This window comes from Cupressus sempervirens, chromosome 8 (genome assembly GCF_028749045.1).
Source record: "Cupressus sempervirens isolate cs-2001-9-10 chromosome 8, ASM2874904v1, whole genome shotgun sequence".
In the NCBI taxonomy this organism is placed as follows: Eukaryota; Viridiplantae; Streptophyta; class Pinopsida; order Cupressales; family Cupressaceae; genus Cupressus; species Cupressus sempervirens.
Window position 1 is genome coordinate 28,664,434 of NC_143125.1, and position 12,213 is coordinate 28,676,646.

Genomic DNA, 12,213 nt, shown 5'->3' on the forward strand with positions numbered 1-12,213 from the left:
AGTCAAAAATGAACGACGGTCTTTTCTTTTTTTGACCATCCTCCAACTATCTGTCATAATGGCATCTTTGTAGGTAGAAGTTGTAACATTGTCATTCATGTTTGAGGGGTCACCGTCGAGTTGTTGAGACTGGGGGGCTATATTGGGCAACACCATAGGTTGAGAGGACTGAGGCGCTTGGGCTGGGCTAGGGGAAACTGTGTTCTGAGAATGACTGAGTTTGCTCTTATGGGTTGGGCAATCTTTAATCAGATGTCCCTCTTGCTTACAGAAGAAGCAGGCATTAGATTTATTTAAGTAGACTACAAGATGATAAATTCAAAGCCTGGCCCAACTAACTTAATACTCTCTGGCAACTGATTATTCAAATATATCTCAACGCAGGCCCTAGGATGGACCCTTAGGCTGGAAAACTTATCAGAACTATTTTTACACCATATAACCTTCCCAAGTTGAGCAACTATGTTCTTCATAAAGGGTCTAAAGGCCAGATTTAGAAAGGGTAGATCAATCCACATAGGATATTTTGATCTAGAGGGACCCTCAGGGTGAAACTCAAGTGTCCAAGCCTGTAAATAGCAAATCCACCCACAAATAACCCAAGTACCATACTGCAGAACTGCTTGAGCAGCATCAGCAAACTTAAATTTGCATGAAATACATCCTTTACCAAACCCTCTCAGAGCTTCAATTTCCCACCCTTCACTTTCCCAATTAAATTTGGCCCATTTATAGAAATCAATTTCAGAGGAGATGCCCTTCAAAAAAAAACAAGATTACAGATCTGTATTGACAATTTTCAATTGAATCAAGCACATCATCAGGAAGAACATATTCCAGGATTTTACCGTCATTGTTTGGTTCCTCGATGGTCTTGTCCACTTCCACAGGCCTTTTCTCCTCTTCACCAATATTGACTGAGGCCTCCTTATTTGCTTCCATTACAGCCACATCTTTAACAATCTGCATGTCGTTTTTGTCTACCAAGTTGCGGTTAGATAACTCCACACCACTCTTGCTTGATGGACCGGAGCTTGCATTGACCCCTTGAACCGCTAACGGGTCTAGCCCCTCTGTAGTATTCTCCACCGCCCTCCTATCCTCGGCCTTAAGCCGCATGGAGCTGTTGCCGTTCAGCAGAAAGGATTCACTTATCTAACTAACAAAAATGCTGTTCAGTTCCTGCAATTCCTCTCTAGGGTTTCCTGCTGTATTTGCCTTTCAAGCATTGCAAGTTGAAGTCTGCTTTCAAAACTTACTGACACATATTTAAGGCACGTTGGGACAAGATGCCTCAACTAGTCAAATTTACTGACATGTATTTAAGGCCTTCTGACATTACCGCAGTCTTATAGCTACCCAAATTTTTGCTTTTTTCGTTCTCTAAAAATCAGAATTTTGCGCAGGAAATTAGTGATGAGCCAATCAGAATTTTAAAAAGTCAACATCATAAATGATTTTAAAAATAAAGTCACCAAAACCTTAGCCTCCAAAAATATGTGGCATGGAAATTAATTGCAGGAGACAACCGGGAACATTAGTTACCTGCCTTATATAAGGCAGGGACTAATAATCAATTTGTAAGAAAATCCACAAAAAAGGGATAAATTGAATCAATGTGTCTTGAATGTTAGAAAATGCATGAAAAGGGAATAAATTGAATCAATGTATGAGAAAAAAAAAATTGCTGCCATGTCAAATTATTGATTAATAATCCATTTTAACTGTTATGATAGAGGAACACTAATTTCTAGATAGAATCTTCAAGTTCAGAGTGTTGTGCACAAGAACATGAGACTTAAACCAGAGCTGGATTATTAAATAGTAGAGTTGTCTACACGTAAAAATTCCTACAAAAGAGTGGATACATGATGTATTAAAACGAATAACTCGTTTCAGAAAACCAAGCTTCTTGTCAAGAAAATATGGGTACTTTGTATCTCTTCGGGACATTAGTAATGTCCAACGAACCATTATTAGAGTGCCTCTTTACAATTCAAGGATATCATCAAGCAAATTTCTGATGTATCTACTCTTAGATAGCCTGTCAGTGTATAAACTTCAAGATAAACCGTGTTTGTAAAAATTGAGCTAAATGCATAGCAGGTAGTGTAATTACAAATCTCCTGTAAATTTAGAATCTTCTACAACAAAAGTAGTTTGTCTATGCCTTTGTGGTGGATGCATAATCCATCGCATTCACATAAAAGCTATGCTTGTCTTAAATAAACTGGCAACAATCTTCCTCTGCCATGCATCTTTTAGACCATAAAACTGCAAAATGCCCAATTGTATTGAAGAAAAAACTCAGTTCCCAATCAGAAGTATCACTGGTTGAAATACAGCGAACAACCTCCATCCAAATTATACCCTCTCCAGCAGCATTCACAGAGAAGATAGTTCAACTTCATGAGTTGCTGGGCGGTAAGCTACAAAGGTTCCATCATTTGCAAAAGAACCCGGATTGAAGCAGGTGACCCCAGTGTATTTGAATGCTTTCTGCTCAGCTTTATCTGCTAATACTATCTGCTTAGAAAAAAATGAATAAACATGCTGCATTAAGCTAATCCTTCAGTTTCTAATGCAATTGGCAAGGAATGAAATAAAAAACCTGATACTCACTCAACAGAAAATGAAAAAGAACTTCAGTATGGTGCCTTTTCAGTCCCATAAATAGACTATAGCACCAGACAATTGGACTTTCAGATGCTTACCCTATGAAAACATATTGACTGTATAAACACTGATATAGCTCTAGCTATGTATGATATCAGAATATAGAGTAACTCTACAATTTACATACAGAGAGCAGCGAACAACCCACAGCAGGAGAAATAAAGAAAATGAACAAGAATGCTTAGCAAAATTGAAAAATCTCATCCTCGCCAGTACAACCATAGCTTCTTCACTCTAGAACAGGAAAATGATAAAATGCTTTTGAACGGAACCCTATGCAGCTGATATAATATAATAATGCCGACAGTGGAAATATTTGTGTATATACAAAACACAAACACCCATCCTAATCTGTTGCCATTATTGTATACCTGAAATCTGAAAAGAATTTATGTGGAATAAGCAATCCATACATGATTCATTTTCATCAGACCTTAATATACAACATTATATACCCTCACGATATTATGGTTTGCTTTTCATTTAAGCATCTATAGCTTGGAGAAAGAAAGATACCCGTGTGCGGTGTGGGGTACAAACGTAAACAGTGATCAAAATATTAATCTACAACATTATATACCCTCACGATATTATGGTTTGCTTTTCATTTAAGTATCTATAGCTTGGAGAAAGAAAGATACCGTGTGCGGTGTGGGGTACAAACGTAAACAATGATCAAAATTCCAGATAATAGGTTGCACCGTCAGAGCCAATGGGCAAAGATGACTTTGATGAGTTACAGTAGCAACCAACTGTCAGCCAAACAAAAATGCATAAAAGAAAGGGTAAGCCTTTACACGCTAAAAAATTTGCATTTAACATTGTTAACATAAAGAAAGGACACATACATGTTCGAAAGGTTCAGTTGTTTCCTCTGAAGAAGGAGGTATTATGCAGGACCTCCGCATGCGGTATAACATGTCTTGGCGGAAAAAGACTATCTCTTGGTTATAGAATTTAATTCTGACCATAAAGTTTAGTCAGTGGGGACATTTAAATCAGATTGGATAAAATAGCAGATCATTAGATTTCCCTGACGGAACCAAACAAGAGGAACTCAATTACCTGCAGGGATTGCTAGAAAAGATAGCATTCGGGACATGCTTCTTAACCTCTTCACAGAAGAAGTTTGGCAACGCAGGTCTAGGAAGAACTTTTGCTGGACCTACATTTGCAAAAAGATTTGTATCAGCTTATTTTCAATGAAATTCAAGATTTGCACCCAAAATCCTGTAACCATTGCAAGAACAATAAGTGAACCTAAAAATCAGGCAACAGTTCAGAAACGCCCATGGAGAAACAAGCTATAGAAAAATACAAAATGCAAATTCTCAGTTATTAATCAAACCCATAAAATTTTGATATTAAATTAATAATTACATACATGTATTAACCAGTGATACCAAATGATAAAACAATGTAGAAATAATAAAACTTGTGTCCATATATATAGTAAATAAAATAAAATAGCTCCAAATACATTTATGCATTTTTTCGAATGGACAAATTTAAGATACTGATACACATCTTAAACAATTATAAAGTAAAAACTAAGAATTTTTTAAATAAATTAGCTATAAAACAAAGAGAATAAAAGCTCTTTTAATAAGTAAAATAGTTCAACAATAATATCTATGCATACAAGATATGTAAAGTAGTGATTTACCAGCATCATCGGGACCTGGTATAAATAAAAACCGACTCCCTTCTTTTAGTCGGGTATGAGCCGCAATCATTGACCCCAGCTTACCAAACTGTGTTCTGCTAAAGAAGATGGTATTTTTAGGTAAAGCACGTTTTAGCAGAATTCCTTAAAAGAGACTTCCTAATACCAATTCAAACGCCATTCCTAACCAAATACCTTTCCTTTCCTAACATATATTAGAGTTGTTGACATGTCAAGCACCATTGACTTACCGCAGTTCTGAAAAAGAATGGAAAGCAAGATTGCATGGATGAGAGCAAAAGTTGCCCATGAAAACAAATAAAGAGGGTACAATTTCAACTGCTTCATATCCATCCAAAACTGTAGCAACCTTTTCCATGGTCTTTTCTACAGTGAACAATCAGAGCATCAAACTTCCCTGTCTTATCAAAATCAGACCATAAATGATCCAACACTGACAGAAGAATGAAAGCATTACCTCAGCACAGTCAACCCAGACATCAGAGAGGATAACAAACATATCATTGACTGCCTTCTCTTCTAGATCAGCAAACCTGGTCTACATGCAGTCAAAGAAATAAACATACTTTATCAATTTTCATTTTCTCTGTATTTAAATTTAGTTATATGACTACAGAACGCCCACACTAGCAACAAAACATTTAGCTATTTGTTTTTAAGCATAACCAAAAGGATACAGTTTCATCTGTTGTCAGAACGCCCCCACCAAAAAAGTCAAGACCTGCCGTTACTGAAAGAGATACATTTCTATTCTCCAATGGTGGAAAGCCACATGTATATATCTATAACTCACACAGAAAAATAAATGTTAGATGGTTACCTTCAACTGAATTACATAGTGAATAAGCACCTTCCTTGAACAAATCTTGCAGGAAAAACTTAAAAGAACAACTTTGGTATTATTTATATTCTAGAATTGGAAAATTTAACCAAAGGAAATAAATAAATGTAGATTGAACTGGAAAAGCATTCATGCTTGCTTAAGAAAGACAAATTCAAAATATTTAACATAAAGCAACTTTCATGAGCTACAATAAATCATCAAGAAAGCTTTCGAAATGATTTATTTCTTGTTGGAAAAGTTTATGACAGAGTTGGAAAGACCTGTTTCCTTCTAGATAATTACACTGATTCCTCATTTACAGAAATTGTTAGAGCAGTCTTCTTTGTTCCCCAACTGTTCTCATCTCCTTTAAATAAGATCGACAATGATTAAATATTGTTCTCTCTGTTGATTGACCTATTTATGGTTGGCAACCATTGCTGGCATTTATCTAAAAGGCCAATAATAATGGTTACTTGGAAGAAAATTGAACGATGAACCTACTTAGTTTAAGAACATTAGTACATTTTGACTTGATTTCTTATGGGCAATGTCCACCTAAAACTAATTCTCCAAAAAACTTATAATCGTGCTTGCTCTTTCATTGTTAATTTTGAGCAAAGTTGCCTAGGAGTTTGATTTCAATATTAACTTTAATGTATTTTTAAGGAAAATTTTGTGGGGAAGATTCCCAGAATCCTTGTCTTCTACTGTTGTGTTCTCTTTTCCTTTTTCCTCTTTACCAGTTTCTTTCTACATGGAAATATTTAACAGTTTCAATTAAGGATATAATCAGGCCAAAATGTCTACATATTTCGCAGAATTTTGAAAAAAGGAGCAAAAAAAGCACCACCATCCTCTTACATTTCCTAGTGCATAAGAAAATCGTATCTACTATCAGTCTTTCATTAATATGAAAGATAAAATGGAGGGATGAAGAAACTCGCATGATTATTGGATCAATCAGACATGTGAATTCAAATAGCAATTAAGATTTTCATCAAGTGGATAGTCATTTGTGTATGCAGGACAGAAACATAAATTATATATCAATGAACCATCTTGACTTACCTGTATGTCTGACCAAGGTATATTACTATATGCTGATGCTTCTGTAAACAGTTAAATCCTCCTTGTGTAGCATGAAATGTTGTTGATGTTGAGGAAACTGGATTAGATGGTTTCTGTGCAGAAGCGTCAACATGCTGCCCCAAAAAAGGCTTGAAAAGTTCTTTCCAAAATTTCAAGCTGTTACAAGTGCAGTTACAATTGATTGAAATCGTAGTCCCCACCTAGCTACAATTAAGCTGAACTTCATTTTGCTTTAGGAATCTTTGATTACACCTTCCTCTTCTTTGGATGGCTGAGATACAGCCATACAAAACAACTGAATCAAATCATTTAGATTGGTTAAATTCAAAGGATATGAATGTTTAGATCACATTCACGTCACTTCAACAAAATATTCTTGTCATCAGTTTACTGATCACCAACAATCTAAATTTTGTAGACAAGCTGTCTCAGGTAATAGTTTCTCCAATTTGATATTAATGCAGACCTGAGAATGTGTTACATCACTTTTATGCAAACTAAGTCAGCAACATTTGCAAACACCTCGTCATAATTAGAAAATTTAAGGAATAGTGCACACAAATAATAATTCAGGAAAATTTGCTCGTAAAGTTTTCATACAAACAAAGCTGAGACCCCAAATGTGGAGCGAAAGCAGTAAGGGCTTATGCGAGTTTTATGACCACTTCAACATGCAAAATTGAATACTTAGTATTCCAAATGAAACACCAAATCTCCAGCTCTTGTTTGAACAAAGAAGCTCATATGCTAAACAATATATATGAATTGTGTGATCAAATGTGACAACCCCAAGGTTTCTTCTAATTTTAGACTTAACTCAGTTGTAATGATGTTTGTAAAGTCGTGATTATGGACAAGATTACAATATTGTCAAAATAATTCCAGCATGATGCTTTATGTGAAAGAAATCTTACAAACCATCTTAACAGCACATAAGCACAATTTTCCATTTCTGATCTGATTCTGATTTCACCAATTTGAACATGATTTTTTTTCTTTCCAGCGGATCTGATTCTTTTGTGGACTAAAGGCCTGGTTGTAATCCTAAACAGCCAAATTTATTAAGGAACACAATCCAAAGTGCAAATTTTCCTGAGGGCAATGGGCAGAATTGAGGGGGAGTCATGGACACAAGTGTCCAAGGGTAGTGCAGATTCCACACTACCTATGGACAAGCTCCAAACATGCCCTGCTTAAAACTATAACAACTTCATTCTACCTTACCCTTTTCAATTTAGATTTAACCTTCTCGGTAGCAATGACGCAGCCTTAGTGATTGACTTTGCACTGAAAACTGAATTTAACCATCTACTTATCCAATCAAGGGTCTGGTTTGCATGATACATGGAGAAATTGATCCCTTACTTACTTGGATCAGACCTGCCTTGGAGGGGAGAGCTGGGATTTCACCTTGAATTGCCCACATTCATTACAGAGATCAGCATGTGGTTGAGGTTTTCTTAAACTGGAAGTCTGCAAATTGAAGGTCCTTTGGACAGCCCTGTCCATGAGGAGTGTGGAATCTGCACTCCACTACCTTTGGACAAGCTCCAGAGAGTCGCCTAACCTCTTCATTCTTTTCAAAAAGCAACCATCGACTTGTTCTTTCAAGTTTTGACCTCCAACTTTCACACTTGGACTTTGATTTCCCTCCCTTCTCTTGAAACTTCACCTTTAATTATCACTTAATGGCTTAGATCGGAACAGCATTTGGTTGAGGTTTTCTTCAACTGGAAGTGTGGAAATTGAACGTCGCTTGGACAGCCCTGTCAATGCAGAGTGCGGAATCTGCACTCCAGTACCTTTGGACAAGCTCCAAAGAGTTGCCTAACCTCTTCCTTCTTTTCAAAAAGCAAAAGTCAACTGGTTCTTTCAAGGTTTGACATCCAACTTTCACACTTGGACTTTGATTTCCCTACCTTCTTCTCTTGAAACTTCACCTTTGGATTATCACTTAATGGCTTAGATTGGCTCATGAAATTTTCATTTTGAATTTCTGATTTTGATAAAAAAAACCTTCTCTATTGGCCTGGATTAGATGCATTTACCTTAAAATCCCTTTACCATATGCCTTAAAATGTCTTTACCTTTGCAAGTGTGAAATCTGCACTTGGACAACTCTGTCCAAGGCAAGTGCAGAATCTGCAGTTGCTTTGGACAGCCTCATACAAGGCAAGGGTGGATTCCACCCTTTTCTCGGACAGCTCACAAGCTTGCCCAACCTATTCAAGTATTAAATTTATTCCTTCATATTTTGCAATTTCATCCTCCATTTCGCCTAAATGTCATCTAAATCAGGCCTTGATCAATCCCATCTTGCAATTGATGGCTAAGCCCTTCCAATTTCCACATTTTCATGTTAAGCCTTCATCTCCTAATACTTTGCATCTTGATATTGAATCCAAACTTGGTGGTTATCCTCAATCTTCACATCCACTAAGGCCTTTTCTTCATTATTATACTTCTCTTGATTTCAACTTTTCACCTTCCATCCAGGCTAAACTCTCCTCCCTCCAACTGCCTTGACTCCTACATCAGCCAACTCAGCCAAAGTTGCTCAAACTCGTCTCTAAGACTGGGAGACTTGCAAAACTTCTACCCAACTAAGGCAAACAAGATAACCTACTGCTAAAGCCAAACAACAAAAGGTCTCCATTTGCAATGGGGTGAGAGCGTGACGACCTCACAAGAGGACCACACTAAGCAAAGAGCACATGAAGCATACTCATACAAAGTAAAATTCCAAATTATTCCTTACCTTCATATCCACTTTGTAGCATTTATGTTGATGGCAATAATCCATCAATGGACAAACTAGCAATTGTTCCAAATTCATTAAACATTCCATACTTGCTCCGAATTTGGTAGCAATTTCTTGAGTGTCTCACCTGCTGATGAAAACCATTTAAATGCTTTCCAATAAAACTTATGAAGCTACATATCGCTTTCCTCAGAAAGCTATTTAGTAACCATCTTGTAATTTCCCCATTTTTGGCAAGATTGTGCAATTGATGGAGTTAGCTCATCATAGCGACCCTCATGAGCTGAGAGGGTGTTTTTGGGGTCCCAGCTATGTCTTCCTATTTTTTTAGTAAGTCTATTTTTGGTAGTGCAGTGGGTAGCATTGGTAGTTGGTCGTCACTTGCAGTAACTAAGGTCAATAATTGCATGAGCTCTTATTTATTCATTAATTATTAAGTTGCAATATTATAATAATATTTATGTTATTATAATAATGACATTAAAATATTATTATAATAATGACATTAAGAGATCTTTCTAAAAAGTGTGTTGGAAAGTTTCTAGTGTTGAGTTATTTTGGGAAACTTCCATAATTTATGAAGTGGAGTTCTTAGGAAACTTTGGCCAACAAACAATTATAAATAGGAGCTCATTTTATTGGAAAAAGCAGCTTGAAAATTTATTTGCTTTTGTTTCATTTGTGGTCTTTTCTGAGTTCTGATATTTTGTGGCCCTTGCTGAGGTATAAGGGTTGAGTCTGAGACTCTAAGAAGTTCTTGGCAATTGTGCTGAAGTATACAATTGGCCAACATCTCTTACTGTATTTGTTGTGACTAAGGAGAATAATCTGGATTATTATATTGAAAACTATTGGGCATCTGGCTAAGGGCTTTGAGAAGTTCTGGGGATTCTGAAATTGTGTTCTGCAAATTATGCTAAGGAGCATCAAGGAGACCGATTTACATTGTTGTGACCACATATTGGTATCATAATTGCCCTGGGAATCTGCCACTTGCTTCTACATGCAAAGTTGGATGATTGAATTGCATTTGCCAAACACTACTGGGTTGGTGGACATATCCTTGATCCTTGAAGTGGCTTGCAAATTGTTTGTCAAAATGCCAAATTTCCTAAATTTGTCAAGAAATTGGAGTTGTTGAGGTTATAGTCAGGTTGGGGTTATTACACATCTCGTGGTAGGATGCAATTTGCCTGTTATTATTTTACTAGACAGCAAGGGATAGATCTCCCCAAAATGTTCCATTCTAACTACTAGCTGATGAAGAAAGATTATTAATTAACAATCTTAGTGCTCACCTAAGAGTTTTCTTTACCAAACCAAGAAGAAATATGTGTCATTACATTTACATATCCAAACATACTTTGGCTCTCACCAAAAGAAAAAGATAGTCTTCGCATTACCAATTCCTCAAAATGAGGTGGATACACACCAACTACTTAACCAACTCCACATGATTGAGATTTGATATAGGTGATTGCCTACATCCATATGGATGTCACTTGTTAACAAAAGTTAATCAATTATCCCTCCAAGAATATGTAAACAAATTTTGCCTGTATGTCTGCTCACATAGAAAACTTGTACTTGGAGTCCTGTTAGCATCTGCACCTTCCTAAAGCTATAGACGAGCTTGGAATCCCATTGACTAACATTGTTTTTCAAGGAAAACCATGTAGGCAAAATATGTGTTGAAAGATCAACTTATCCACTTGAACTGTGAAGCTATTGAAATATAGGACAACAAAATGAGGCTATATTGATTGACCTAACCCAACAAACAGAGATTCAACTCTTGCTCAAGGCAATAATGTAATCAAATCCATGCTTGTGCCTATGTACACTGAGAATAGGCAAGGACTGCCATAATCATGAGCTTTTAAGAGCCCACCATCTTGCTTCACTGACACACCTTGCGTTAAGGAACAAACTTCTTGTATCCGCTTTCTTCCAAAAAGAATTTACATTAGATGTTGCTATAGGCATTAAAAACATCAATCTGAATGGCAGCAAGTGAAGAGCAAAACTCCGCTAAAGCATTTCCCTCGCATTATGTAAAACGAAATCAGGTCGGTATTTAATTGTTCCACGTTAATAATAACTGTGACAAATGGTAAGCATATAAATCATTCCATGAACCTTAAGCCCTGCAAATTGAGAGGCAATCTTTGGTGTGAAAACTGTGGGTTGACAGGCTATCATTTTCCTTTCTAGTAGTACCACTCAATGGTGCTTTGTTCCCTGAGGGTCCTCTTTATCCATGGTCGATCAACAGTGGACATGAAAAAAAAGGTCAAAGGTCATAAAACTACTCAGAGAGATTAGCCATTCCCAGTGATATGTGCCACACAGTTGGATCTCATAAAATAGTTTACAAGGTGCATACAATTTTTTAGAGAGTAAACTCATAAAAGAATACATAACTTTTGTCTTCTTATTGTGCTCTTTTGCATATCCTCACACCACCTTCTCATCCTTGTCATACTCTACTACTATTTCTTGACCAACAAGTTTCGGATGCAATTTTTTCTTGAAGCTCACAAATCCAGGACAGAGAAGCTGCCAATATCAAGCCATTATAATGTGACAATGTGTATTGCTTATTGCTCATTATGGATCCTTCTGGATAGGCAATACTTCAGAAATGGATTGTCAAAAGCATAAACGAGAGCCAACACTTATTAATCATAAACAAATAACACTTGTTTGTTCATCCATTAATCTTCTTCTCTCAATAACTATTGGTTTCTTTTTTACAAATGGCCCCATTGCCTTCACCAGTATTCCTCACAATCTATTTGAATGGTTTGAGCTATTTGGATATGTACAGACATGGGGAATCTTAAGAGCTCTTAATCCATTACAACCCTTGAAAATCTCTCAATTGTGTCACATTCCTTGGGATAAGCCATTCATGAAAAGCTTAATCATTGAATGGAAAAACCTTGATTTCACTATTATTGATGAGGACGGAACAACCATGACTCCATTGTTATTAATGAGGATGAAATGACCTTGACCCCACTGTTATTTATGATAAGCCCTTCATATTCAAGTTCATCTGGTTTAAATTCGCAAATCAACTCCTTTGCAAAATGATTATGATGCAACCAAGATCAAAGAATCCCCAAGGGAGAGATATCTAACCTTGCAACAGCAGAAATGCACAAACAA

The 12,213-nt window shown here is 36.5% G+C and overlaps 1 protein-coding gene across 1 annotated transcript in view; it reads right to left on the bottom strand.

Moving 5' to 3' along the window:
- Nucleotides 1-1,792: 1,792 nt before the first annotated feature.
- Nucleotides 1,793-12,213, bottom strand: part of DPB2 (DNA polymerase epsilon subunit B2) — a 35,844-nt gene continuing 25,423 nt past the window's right edge. The window contains exons 6-13 of the mRNA XM_089796686.1: nucleotides 5,041-5,145; nucleotides 4,821-4,901; nucleotides 4,594-4,724; nucleotides 4,343-4,437; nucleotides 3,742-3,841; nucleotides 3,525-3,639; nucleotides 3,318-3,428; nucleotides 1,793-2,526 (exon numbers count right to left, since the gene is read on the bottom strand). Coding sequence (XP_089652812.1) covers nucleotides 2,386-2,526; nucleotides 3,318-3,428; nucleotides 3,525-3,639; nucleotides 3,742-3,841; nucleotides 4,343-4,437; nucleotides 4,594-4,724; nucleotides 4,821-4,901; nucleotides 5,041-5,145 — 879 coding nt within the window. The 3' untranslated portion in view covers nucleotides 1,793-2,385. The remainder of the gene's footprint in view (nucleotides 2,527-3,317; nucleotides 3,429-3,524; nucleotides 3,640-3,741; nucleotides 3,842-4,342; nucleotides 4,438-4,593; nucleotides 4,725-4,820; nucleotides 4,902-5,040; nucleotides 5,146-12,213) is intronic.